The sequence below is a fragment of the Pholis gunnellus genome (assembly GCF_910591455.1).
Source record: "Pholis gunnellus genome assembly, chromosome: 10".
In the NCBI taxonomy this organism is placed as follows: Eukaryota; Metazoa; Chordata; class Actinopteri; order Perciformes; family Pholidae; genus Pholis; species Pholis gunnellus.
The window spans coordinates 7,084,229-7,098,099 of NC_136537.1; the positions used below are offsets into that span (position 1 = coordinate 7,084,229).

A 13,871-nucleotide genomic window follows, 5' to 3' on the forward strand; every position below is an offset into this window, starting at 1 on the left:
CACTCCAAAAAAAAAAAAAAAAAAAAAGCGAGAGCGTGAAAATAAGGCCTCTCGTTTGCTTCTTCTCTCGCCGTACAAACACCATTGTGCACCCACACGGGACGACATAACAATACTAAATAAGAAGTCCCCCCCTCTGTCTCTCAGAGATAATGGACCTGGCACATTCTTTTCAGGTGCAATAAAAATGCAAATGGCTGTTAATGTTTAGCTTGTGGTTTAATGATTTGCCGGTGGTTTAATTTCCCCTGGGGATTCTGGCCGAGGCTTAATTCTGCCATGTAACGTTAACAGCTAATTGTGCCCAGCTCCCCTTTAAGTGAATAGGCTGGCACCGCTGCTGCTGCATACCGATGTGACCTGATAGAGCAGCACTGGACATCTTTATCCGGTGGAAGCCGAGGCCACAAGCACACACACACACAAGCACACGCACACAGATTTCCCAGCATAAACAAAAATCATTTTAATGCAATTATTCATTTGAACACAATGCAGCTAAAGCTATTAGCATGATAAACATGTCGTCCTGCATACTAATGGGAAACACACGCACACACACACACACACACACACACACACACACACACACACACTTGCATGCATGCTGAGACACACAGAAATGCAGAACAGCTGTAAGACAGAATCGTCAGGGTTAATCAATGCAGCCTTGTCATCCAAGAATGCAGTCATAGTCACAGCGCGCACGCACGCACACACACACACACACACACAGTCCTGATAGTCACAGATTCTTGAGTTCTCCTGCACCAGGCATTCACTAATGCCCAGCATCCCTGACTAGCCATCTTCACTAATACTTCCCTGCCGTGTACTTGGGGGGAAATCACACACACACACAAACACACACACACGTACACGTACACACACACACGTACACGCACACACGCACACACACACACACACACACACACACACACACACACACACACACACACACACACACACACACACACACACACACACACACACACACACACACACACACACTTCAGCACATGGTCTCTGTCACCTCATTCTCTTCCTCTTGTGTAATTCTCTCGCTCTCCTGCGCCCGCAGCGAGTGCCGGTGCTCCCACAGGCCATGATTAATGTGATTGGAGCTGCTTTCCTCTTCTTGTTTGTGCGTTCCCGGGAAGCCGTAGGGGAGTCGTGGCACAAGGGGGAGACGGATTCAGCGCACGAGGCACCCCCCCACCCCACACCCCACACCTCTCCGCCAACCCCACCCCTCCGATTGTTTCCGGATTCTTCAAGGAAGGGGCTCATTAGCGGGGTATTAATATCACCCAGGGCTGGACTAACACAACTAACAGGAGAGTCTGCAGATAAAGCCTGCCTCAGCGTGAGTCCTCGGATATATCTGCACACTTTTATCTGCACTGAGCAGCCCGACTCACTGAGCGAGAGGTGCTGACTGCCAGGAATACGACACACACACACACACACACACACACACACACACACACACACACACACACACACACACACACACACACACACACACACACACACACACACACACACACACACACACACACACACCACTGTCCACATGTCCACTTGCACATCTGCAGCTCAGGTTCCATGTGGGGCTGCAATGTGCAAACATGGCGTAAAGATAAACTCTAAACAAATCAATGGCGATGCACGTGGATCCCCCCTGTGTGCAGTGTGTTAGCAGGCTTATGCATTAGTCTGGATCACCTGGAGTGATTCATAGGTAAACCGTTTCAAGAGGAGAGAAGATGCTATCGGCGTTATAAAGGTGCACAGCTGTAACGACATATCGGAGAGTTTTTGGTGAGTAATGTTTGTGTTCCAGAGGAGACCAGGCTCACAGGAGAGGGGGAGAGACTGAGTCAGCACTCAGCACTCATCCTCCTCCTCCTCCTCCTCCTGCTTCTCATCCTCCTCCTCCTCCCTGCATTGTTGTCACCGGCATACAGGAACTGGCTTCTGGTGAATTGCACACATTATAGACATCCTATTTCAGCTGAAAGCCTTTCAGAGTCTCCCAGTGAAGTGGAAATGAGGGAAAAGTCTCAGTATGTATCAAAAGTAGAGTAATACCAGACAGCTATTATGGTTACAACTTCAAATGGATAGCGTACTGTCTGGGTTGGAAATGAGAAATATGGAGCAATAATCTCTCAGTTTGATGTGGTGTAAATTGTTCGAGTTCGATCGAGTCAGCTGGAGCAGCTATAGTCCCGTTCCAGTCCCACGGCCGAGCTCACAGCCCCTCAACAGACACCAGTAAATGTGATTTCAGTGGATGTCATTGAATATCATTACTATCATTCAAATTGAATTGCCAGCGTTTAGGTCAGTTCGGTGCAGGCGGCGACCGGGTCTGCAAAAGTGAAGCCAATGCTGAAAGTGCCTCAAACCTGCATTCTCTCTACTGGCCATCAGGGGGCGATCCCTCTGGCTGCAGAAAGAAGTCTGATTGTATAGAAGTCGATGAGAAAATTATACGACTTCTCACCAAACTTTTCACTTTCGACATTGGCTGAAATGCCGAACTCAAGGCTTCAGAACCGTAGTCCACAAACCAACGAGTGACATGACAACTGTCCATTTCTTATAAACAGTCCAAGCTTTCATTACTACCGCTTAGAGAGAGCTGGATGTTTCAACCATTACTGTGAGCTAACTCAATGTAATGTTTACACATGACATTTAGCTCACTATTTCAACCTTTTATCCACTACTGTATTTAAGCTATTTCTCCAATATTTATCCACTGCTACCTATAGTTGTGTGTACTATATGTGCATTTGGCCCCTATTAGTTAAATGAATACAGGCCCAAGTGTCTGTAGCCCTTAAATGATCTGAACATACTGTGGACGTGAAGCATTGAAACACACCGATCAAAGCGAGTTAAAACATAACGGAGTTTCAGGTAGAGCTCAGTGGCTTTCAGTCGAATCTTTAAATCTCTCTAATCAGTTCAGCTCAGTGCGCCTATTTAGCAAATCCACCGCTTCAGAAATGTCGACATGACATTAATGAGATCAACAAAATCCCCAAATATTAAATAAATACAACATGCGTTAATATTTTAGCACAAAGATCTCCTGCGTGGTAAAAGCTAGAACTCTCGGCACTAAACGCTGACGTTAATTCACTAAAATAGATGGGTAAGCCATGCAGATCGGAGTCTAATTTAAAACGAGACATTAGTTGTTTGTGCGTCGACGTTAGTGAGACGCTTGTGAGGAAAATGGATTTCACACTTCTCACTCAGAGCTCTGCGGATCCTGAAGCATTCGGAGCTGTGAAAAGTTATTAAAGCTCGGTGTCTCTCTGATTTGACAGAGAGGACACGGTCTGAAGTGGCTACATGACGTATTTTGAAAGTGGGATGGAAAACAGGTGTAAAAGAATACGTGATATATCCCCTAAGAAGGTGCAATGAGGGACAAACTGTCTGCATTGGGAGGAAACGAAGATGTGATAAATGGTTCTTTGGTTCAAGAGATGATGTGAAGAGACACTTATTCGTATTCTTGTCTAAAGTTAAGTGAGAAGATTAACTCTCTCATATTTGAATGGTAAATATTCCAATATGTAACAGTTTCCCCTTGTTCTCAGTCTTTATGCTAAGCTAAGCTGATCAGCTGCTGGCACATCGACCTAGAAAACAGCTAAATCTAACTGAAATGATTTCTTTCTGCTTTTAAAGGTTCATTTACGCAGCAGCAGGAAGAAAAAAGGATCAATGTAGCTTTGATCAGTCGTACCGTAATGCTTATTTTTCATCGTTAAGTCAAACTCAATCACGCATGCAAATATCTGTAATTTAAATGGTCATGCAAACCGCAGATTGGGCCTTTTGAGGACTTCTATAATTCAAATGAAACAAATGACTCGATGAATAACAACTTTGATGACACGTTACAGCATTCGTAAACGGGACTCATTTTATGTTTAAAAGCTCAAACGGCTTTCACAACCTCAGTCGATTAATAAATCATAAAAATGCAGCAGAGACTTAATTAGCGCTCTTGAAACTGAAGCAACAGTTTGGAAGTGATTTGATCTGATGCTTGTGCACAAAGGGGGGGGGAGACAACAAAAGTGTGTTATTGAACAAATAATGTTACAGGCACACAAAGCGATCTGTGGTATTAGACTTTGAGCATGTGTCGAGTGTGTGGCGACACACACAACTCATGCACTCTGCACTACATCTCCTCTACTCGTGGTCAGATCCATCATATTTCTGTCTCAACCTACTTCCCCCTCTTCATTTCCAGAAGAGGGGTCGCGGGGGTGATGGATGTCTCCTCCACACTCTCCTCTTCTCCTTCCCCTTGGGCTCGCTCTTCACACCCTTCCCTCTCCTTCTCTCTCTCTCTCTCTCTCTCTCTCTCTCCCCCGTCTCCTCTTCTCCTTCTCGTTGTTCCTCTCCTCTCTTTCTCCTCAGTAACCGGTAAAAATAGAGCTTCATAAATCATGCATCTTCTCTCAAAGCAGAGCGTAAAGAACGAGAGGAAACGAGGAAAAACGAGGGAGGGAGGGAGGGGTGAAAGAGAGAGAAGGATGTTGAGGATGAGCTGCAGAGACGGAGGTGGATGGCATCAAACTGCAGGAGAGGGGTGGGAAGTTGACAGGGGAATAGATTGAAGCTGCAGGGCTCTTGGCTGCCCTCTCTCCGTCTCTCAGAACATTGGTGGATTCACGCTGGAGTTGCTCCGGTTGGAAGGGAAATGAGTGTTAACATGCAGGGGAGCGGGCTGGCGGACGACGAGCGGTCGAGTTACTCGTTTCAAGTCGACACACTTTTACTGGGATGGAGTCCATCCGTTTGTCCCCCTCGGTGGCAGTAAACGGGGGCCTGCACGGGAGGAGGAGTGAGAGGATGGCGACCACAGCTTTTACAATCACAGGAAACCACTAAACAAGACTGTTTAGTGCTCCATAGATCCATTTACATTGCTGTACTAAATATTGAAGTATCACTAAATGATTACTACGGTTTCCACTTAACAGCCACAAGGACATATTTTAGAGACCTGCTAGGATTTACAGGAGCAGACTCCATTATTAGAGCCACAAATCAAATTTTATGGTTATTATCGGTGCTTACCATTTCCTAAGGCATGTTATTGTTAGACCTTTTAGTGCCATTACCAATTTAAAATGAGTTTAGAGTGTAGAAAACCAGCAGCAACTACATACGGTAGACAATATATTTACTCACTTTACATTTTTGTCAGTTGTTTTCAGTGTGTGGACAATAAAATAGGGCAGGGACTGTTTGGAAAATTGCTGAAAATGATTAAAAAAAACAACAAAGTTCTCACTGAATTACATTAGATTACATTAGGTATTTATTAGATTACATTAGGTATTTATTAGGTTTCATTAGGTATTTATTAGGTTTCATTGGGTATGTATTTGTAAAAATAAAAAAAGGAAAATATGTTTATTTTCCTCTTATCGTTATAGTTAAAAAAACAAACATATTTTAAAGTTACTCTGTGTAAGATTTAAATATTTCTGAGTTTGGCGCCCCCCGGTGGTGGTATCAAAAATGAAAGAAAGACAGCGTGACAGCACGGCATGTTGGCAGCGCCCCATCCACCCGCCCACGCCGGGGATCTGTTAGCAGAGCCTCTAGTCTGCAGCGTCGTTGCAGACAATCCACTCGCTAAACTGTAGAATTACACAGAAGTACAATGACCAAGTCAAGTTTCACGTCTCTCCTTCTGTTGTCACTATGTGCACGTGGATTATATGGCGTTCATCTGACAATATCATCAAACGTTTACATGTTAGGATCATGATGCACATTGACCCGTTCAGACAGACCACTGATGCAGCGCCATCCGCCTGAATAATTTAAAAGATGCTAGAATTACATGGAAATGCTACTTGATTTACAATTTTTGCTTTTTTTATATAATACTTCTGTAGTTCTGTAAACTGATGTTTGTATTGCTTTGAGGGAGTCTGGTGCATGATGAGCAATGTTCTACTACATGACGCATATTCGGTTGTGTTCACTGCAAGAAGAAATTATAAATCAAGGAATATCAGAAATATTAAAACAATCTGCATTATTATTGTTCCTGCTCGATATGGCTTTACCGTGTTTAATGTAAGTGACAAGAAATTATGGAGGACGAAAAATGTCTTGAGTATAAATAAATAAATGCATTAATAAATGTATAAATACAGAAATGAATAAATAAAATAATTAATTAATGCTGAAATAAATACAGAAATATTTAAATGCTGAAATAAATAAATAAAAGTTGATACCTAAACAGGACATAAATAAATAAATCTATTTCTACATTTCTGTATTCCTTCATTTATTAATTTCTGTATTTCTGTGTCCGTATGTTAATGAGGTAGGCGGTCCGAACCTCATTCTTAAGCAGGATTGGTCAAGTAGGGGAGCAAGACAGAAGCAACCGATTCCTAGCAAATCATCCCTGTAGACATCGCTGTTTATTTCTGTATTCAAACATTTATTTAAGCATTTATTTGTTTATTCATACATTTATTAATCCATTTAGTAATTTATTTATTTATACTTAAGTCATATTCTGTCCTCCATAATAAATAGGCTAGTTGTATTTATTAATATAAAGTTAATTGGCTGAAATATATATAAAAAAACACTGCAGTGGATTCATTCACCCAAATCCTGAATTCATTCACCCAAATCCTAAACTGGTTAACTGAGGTGAAGTAATCAGGTGTTGTGTAATTTGGGTTGGTCCCCCGGGACTCCTCAGTGAGACAAAATTAGCCTTCAGGGAGACGACGCCTCTGTCCTTTTGACGACTCCGCTGAGTGACGAGTGTCTCCGCAACATTACATTCAAATACGCAGACACACACACACACCTGACCTCGTCACAGTGTGACGAGGTCACAGGGTGCTGAATAATACAGGACAATAGCAGCTCTGATCCCGTGTGCTGGAACCAGAGCCGGAGCCGTAAACACAGCGTAAAGTCATCTGCGGTGACTGGAGCTGCAGTCTTAAGTAAACCCACACAGGGATCACACACACACACACACACAAACGCACACAGAGTGAGCGATTTCCCCCAAGTCAGCGATTCACCGTTGCAGCCACGCCCTCGCGCTGTAGAGCAAGTGAGGTCAACCTCTGTGTTAATAAATGATGGGTTCTGAGTGGAAACCTGGTCACTGCGGGGACTCGGGGCTGTGAGAGTGAAAAGTTCAGCGGATCTACAGGAAGCAAAAGAAAGAAAAAAAGCACATCCAGCTCTGCAGCCAAAAAAGGTCTTCATATTTCATGAGCACTTCTCCCTGACTTCACATGTGGGCTACGAACAAACTTGACGGTTTTATTGGAGTTGAGAACACACACGTAACGGGTCAGCGCCGCCGAGGAGTGAGAGACGAGGTTCAGCCTCCCTTCCTCTGCCCTTGCTATTATTTCGTTGAGTTTGCTTCAGCTGGAGCCGTGTCTCGCAGTTTTGAGATTTCTCATTACAAGGTGACGCCTTCTTTGTTAGGGGGAAGAAATGTAGCGCGGATCACTCGTCCTCCCTCGCTCAATAGAAGTCCTCTGACCTGAAATGAATGCGCCGTCTCCAGCTTCCTCATTCATTTCAGTGGGAGCATTATTTTGGCACAGCATGAGCGCATACTGGCAAGGCACTGCAGATTGAAGACTGTCAACAATCTGGCAGATGCTGCAGTTTAAAAGTCCTATTTCCAAACACTACTTCTATCGGGTGACTGGGCAAATTTAAACGTCAAAAGATAAACAAAGATGAACTTTAGTGGCTGCAGTTGCAGCTGCAGGTCCCTTTGAACGTGTGGCAATTCTGAGATACATCTTGTTAAAAATACTCTTTGACTTATCAAAATCTGAGCCATTAGTTCCAATGAAATAAAAAAAAAACAAAGAGTGATATCACTACATTATTGTCGTTCATGTGTGCGGGAATTCAGCAGGAAGTCAGTCGGCTGTAACCCTCTGAAGGCCCCAAAAACACACAAGTCTGTAGAACTTTTCAGTTTAACAGTTTATGTATTCACGGAGATTGGTGCGAGTGTGACTTCACCTTCATACTAATGTTTATCTTACAACTGATGAGATGGAGGATAAGATGTAACACCGTCTCATCGTGCTGTAAACTGTCAGCAGTGCAGTGTTCTGGAGTCTGGAATACAGTCAGTCTCATCTCTAGGAACACACCCACACCAATGCAGCCCTTGTATTTTACAATGCAGTGCTGCGTATGTGTGTGTGTGTGTGTATGTGCGTGTGTGTGTGTGTGTGTGCCTATCATCCTTATTATAGATACCAAAGGAAACAGAAGGGCAGGAAAAAAGGCATGATTACAAGTCTGTCTGCTACTTCAGCACCACGGACAGCGCCATGGATTTATCAATACACAGCCCAGTTAGGCTGCTGATATTTCAGCGCCATAGATTCTTAACTTGCACAAACCTCAGTCAGATAAAGGATCAATGACTCAGGCAGACTAGACTCACATATTCAACAAACCCTGTCCCTCAAAACGGCGACTGTGTGCATGTGTGTACTTGACTCACCAGGGCAGTGAGGCGGGTGCGGGCGTTCATGGCGTGCTTGAGAGCCATTTTGATCATGGAAGGCAGCCTAAGAACGACGGCCTCCATGTCCTGCTCCCCCCTCATGGCACCGGCCAGCTTCCCCAGTCCGTCTACGTAGCTCCTCCAGTGCGGCTGCACCTCGGCCGCTCCCCCCAGGCAGCCCTGCATCACCGCCTGGCAGAAGCCACGGCAGGCCGGCGGCCCCAGCAGGCCCTGGCAGTGAGGGCAGTACCACAGCCTCAGCAGTGCCCGGCTGCAGTCCCGGCCGGGCCGCAGGTGGTCGGTGGTGTTGACCACCTCGATGCCCAGGTTCAGCGCCTGCAGAAAGACACGCGTGGCCAGGAGCGAGCGAGACAGACGGGTCATCATCAGTTTGGGATACGGGCCGAACGCTCCCGAGTCCTTCCAGGCTCCTCTCACACACTCCTCGGACGCAGCGGACGCGACGCCGCCCAGCAGGCGGCGGTAGGCCAGGGGGAAGAGGCGACCGTAGAGCACCGCCACCATGTGGTCCACCGTGGAGTCCGAGCCCAGGATGTAGAGCGACATGTCCAGGAAGAGCTGCCCCACGGAGCTCTGGGCTCCACCCCCGAGACCCGGGAACTCCGACTTCAGCATGGCCAGCGTGAAGTTACGGCCGTGACGCAGCACCAGGTCGAAGGCCTCTGCAAGAGAGCAAGAAAGAAACACGAGGAAAGAGTCAGAAGTGGGGGGGGGTAAGAAGGGAGGGGGGGGGGGGGGGGGGGGGGGGGGCACCTTTTTGAAAGCTGTTGCACTCATGCCTCAGCAATCACAACAAGTACGCCGAGCTGTCACAAAAACATAGGCAGCAATTTAGCTCAAAAACATGAAACACTCGAAAAGATGCAATTCCCCCCAAAACATGATCCCATCGTTAACGATCACAGTGGGAGAAAACTTCCCACGCACAGCCTCTCTTTCCCTTTTCCCCAGTTTTTCTCAATCTGTTATTTTCACTAATGGGGCTGTTCACACAAACACAGGACACACACACACACGCACACACACACACACACACACACACACAAAGCTGCTCGAACAGACTATGGCTGGGAATATAAAGAGAGCAAAGCTCCTGGAAAAGATGAAAAGCAAGATTTGGGGATTGACCTTTCAATACAACTAAAGAGTGGACTAGAACTGAGCTCGCAGGATCTTAAAGAAGAAGTCCCTTTTAAAGGAGAGGATTAATGCCAATATATTAGTCAGCGGGGGGAGGCGGGAGGAGGTCTGCAGGGAGAGAAGCATACGGAGGATGGCGGAGGGAGGGGTGCGCGGCCGACGTGAGCAGGGAAAATAATCGGTGGTGTTTTTCAAGGCGCACAGTGAAGTCTTATCAACAAGGTGGCACAAGAAGTCAGAGCTCTACTATCGACCCCCGGTAGCAAAATGAGCGACGGCCCCGACAACAACAGAGGGGATTTAAAGCTCCATTACTGAACTTAGGGGGGAGCTGAGAGTCAGTGAAATGAAGCTTTTTGCACAGGAGAATAGCTGGGGATGCCCAAATACCATTTATACCGCAGCTAGTCCACTACATCACTTTGTTGAGAGCGATAGCCACTACTGCTTTGTGAGGGCGTGTGGGGGAGGGGGGGGGAGGGGAGCGCAGGTTTAAGGGATCGTTAGAGGAGTTTTATTGCTTTTATGTGCCACAAAAGCCAGACATTTCATCTTTGTTATTCCATTTTATTCCTCGCTCGGCTAGTTTAATTTCTTTCTCCTCGGGAGGCCAAATGAAGCCCGTCGGCCCGCACGGAGCACCGGGTCCTCGGACAGCACCGTGGCACGCCGTCACACCTCCGACTCTTCTGTGTAGAACGTTTAATGTGTTTCTCTTTGTGCCATTTCAGGCACACGAGGGGGTCCATTTGAGAATATGGCAATATCTGAGGGAAAGAAAAACACACAATCACCCCGTCTCTCTGACTAACCGCGGCTGCTGCTGCTGCGGTGCATTCCAATGTAACGTTAACACAATCTGAACAGGTGCATTCATTCTGGGTGGTGGGAGTTGAGGCGAAGACCTCCACGTGTGTTGAAAAGGTTGCTTATTTTGAAGCTTTATGACCCAATACATTAACTTACAGAAATTATAAGAGAAACAGAAAGGGAAATAATTGACAAGTTTGTTTGTTAATGCTGTCGCTTTAGGATAGTTGGTATCACTTGACTCTGGTTCCATATCAGTAGATATATAGAAATCTGTGAAAACACTATGATGATGCTTCTACGCCTCCAAAGTGAAAGGTAAATAATATGCTAAGGCTGAGTGGCTGGGTTTGAATGGGTTAGGTGCTATTAAATGATGATTTCTTTAAAGGACGATATAGGGGTAGAAACGGAATATAATGGCCCAGAATGGACAAACCAAACACGGAGTTCTCTACAGGCTTGGGAAGGTTTTGGGATCAGATGCTTAATGCAACCTTAACCATTAGATGCCTCCAAATGTCCCTCACTGCTCCTTTGCATCAACTGGCTCCAGGGAATCCTAAATTAGGGGAACTTCGCTACACTACTATTGAGCTGCAGCGAGGCCGCAGCGGCCACTGTTCAGCTGAAGTCGCGCTGCCTCGAATTAAACGAGTCATTTATCCCCAAACTTCCTCTGCGGTAAACAGCGTCAGGCTGTGGTTTTAACATTTGAGTGCGTGCGTGAATATGAAACAGGGTGGGAAACAGCATGCGTGCTCAGCGAAACCTTTGCCGGGTGGATGGCGGGTTATAAAAGAAACATTTGAGGATGTTTGAGTGTGAGGAGGATGCTCGGGAGCGGTGCGCATCTGTTTGGGTTTTTTGGGGCCGCGGCCGCCCCGCTGAGTCTGAGAAGCACTTCCCTCTGTGATCAATGAGCAGACAGATGTGCGGATTGCCAGTCGAGGCAAGGAGACAGGCTGGGAGGAGGGAGGACACGCCCACACACACACACGCAGAGATAAAACACACACGGAGATGCTCAATTCCTGGTAATTCCTCTTATATTTGGTTACTGATGGAACATTGAAAATGCACATCCACCTCAAAGCTATTTGCTTCCCCTTTTCCTCGCTTTCTGTGAACATCAAACCCTGTGATTCCGCCGCTACCTGTAGTATCTCTTACACCACAAAGAGGAGAGCCACTTTGTAATGGTAAAGAGAAAGACTAGAGGGCTCTTCATAGATGCAATTCAGTGGCTCTAAGTAGCCCGGGTCACGGTACGAACCGTTTGGAGTCCATTTCCTGTGCGCGCCGCTCGCTCTCCTTCATCAGTGAAAGCCTGCGTTGCGGGATCAGGTGTCCTCTAATGGAGGGGAGAGGGGGCCGTGTGTCAGGGGCCTGTGGCATCCTGGGTCAAGAGCACTACATTACCGGCGCGGGGGAGCCTTGAGGCAACATAATGGGTCGCGCTTAAAATTAGCAGTAGCATTTATTTTGTCGCTGTCACGGGTGGAGACAGAAGGCTGGCTGCTGGAAAGCCGTTTCCCCTCCGAGACTGAAGGCTTTTTGCAGGCGCATCAGCAGCGAGGGAGGAGGGCGGGGGGGGTCTCTGCCTCTCCTCTTCCACATCTATCTATGCTCTCCAACAGCCAGATAATGTTTACTCCAAGGGGTTTAGGCCTCTCAGCTTCCTCGTGCGTTAAAATATGGATATCCACTAATTTACCTCACATTAAGCGCTCCATCCCATTGCCATCGACACCGTCGCTCTGCAGTGTTCCACCGTTTTATCCTAATACCTACTTTGTCTGCGTATCGTGTCATTAATCAAAGCCCCTGATTAAAATGTGATCAAGTCCCGCAGGTCGTCCAAAGTGTGAAAGAAAGCTCATAAATCCGCGTCACCGTGGGGTCACTTACTTCCGACACCCAAAAAGCGTAAGAGTGACTCCCGCTCCGACATGAAACAGGCTTTTCACATAATCTATGAACGGCCTGTCAAATGAGCATATTTGATGTCCGCGAGGGCCATCAGTCTCGGGTGTTACATAAGTCAAACTAGGTGCGCGCCAGACTGACTGACTGACTGCCGACTGCGGTCGACACGCTGCGGAGGCAGACATGCTCCTTGTGGACTCATCAATCAGCTGCCCGTACACCTATTATCCCCGGGAGGGGAAAACATCGATGCATTACAGCAGCCAATGAGACTAATCCATTTGGCTGATGGCGTGTCACCTCTAGCCGCCACGGAGATGGATGGAGAAGCCACCGCCACCTGGACCCAGTGACAAAACAGTAGCTGTCCAGGACGCAGGGAGAGGACTGGCAGGAGGGCTGGAGGGCCATTCACAAAGAACATAAAGAGATTTATGTAATAAAGCAGAACTGGCTAATCCTTTTTTTTAAACTTGTTGATTGTGAAGTTTAGACTTACTGAAGGGGCTTCAGAAAGCAAACAGCGGTCAAAATGTCTTGTGTTTGCAGTAAAAACCCGCATATCAGTTTGTTTAGCAAACAGACGCAAAGGCTGACACGTGCATCAACCTCCCAGCATGCTTTGCTTTCAGTAAGGGCTTTATGAGCCTGTTTACAACAAAAGCAGCATCTGCTCATTGACTGTAAACAATACGCTGTTTTTCCAGACACATTTCACTCAGCTCGTGCAGGTAACCCGAGAGCAGCTCCACCTGACCAGCTGCGTCCCAATCCGGGTGCCCCCGCGTTTTACGGGACGGGATGGGGGGGGCTGCTTCCAGGAACAGAGCAGACAGGATGCTGGTAAGGTCCAGATAGCATCACCAGCGGACCGCGAGGGCCAACGGACAGCGGGGCGCAAACGAGACACGTATTAGGTTACTCCATCTGTTGAAGAGAGCGGCGCGTCGCACACACAAAGACGCGCGCAGGCACACAGACGTACACAATGCAATCACTGCAGCGCACAGCAGTGGCCAGGTGGTGTCGGCGTGGGCGAGCATTTGGCAAAGCAGAGCGGGGAAGGGCAAGGTGGCAGTCAGGTGTAAGGACTGCACACACACACGCACACGCACACACACACACACACACACACACACACACACACACGCCGGTTTTTCTTTCATTCGTTTCTCTGCCTCCCAATGAGCTTCTGGAAAATGTTTCTTCGCAGCTGAACAAAGACACTTAAACGATGAAAATTCATCCGCTGGTGTTGTTACCTGTAGCCTGCTACCCATAAACAACAATTTCTAAATCTCACACCGTGAGTCAGACATATTTTAAAAAGATCAACACTGAAATGATGTTGTTGTTTTGTTTTTTATTTAAAATAATGCACAAAGGC

The 13,871-nt window shown here is 46.7% G+C and overlaps 1 protein-coding gene across 1 annotated transcript in view; it reads right to left on the reverse strand.

Moving 5' to 3' along the window:
* Nucleotides 1–13,871, reverse strand: part of gpc3 (glypican 3) — a gene marked incomplete at its 5' end in the record, with an annotated part of 96,142 nt that overhangs the window by 31,730 nt on the left and 50,541 nt on the right. Inside the window, one exon of the mRNA XM_079167115.1 lies at nt 8,582–9,267. Within this exon, the coding sequence (XP_079023241.1) occupies nt 8,582–9,267 (686 nt within the window). The remainder of the gene's footprint in view (nt 1–8,581; nt 9,268–13,871) is intronic.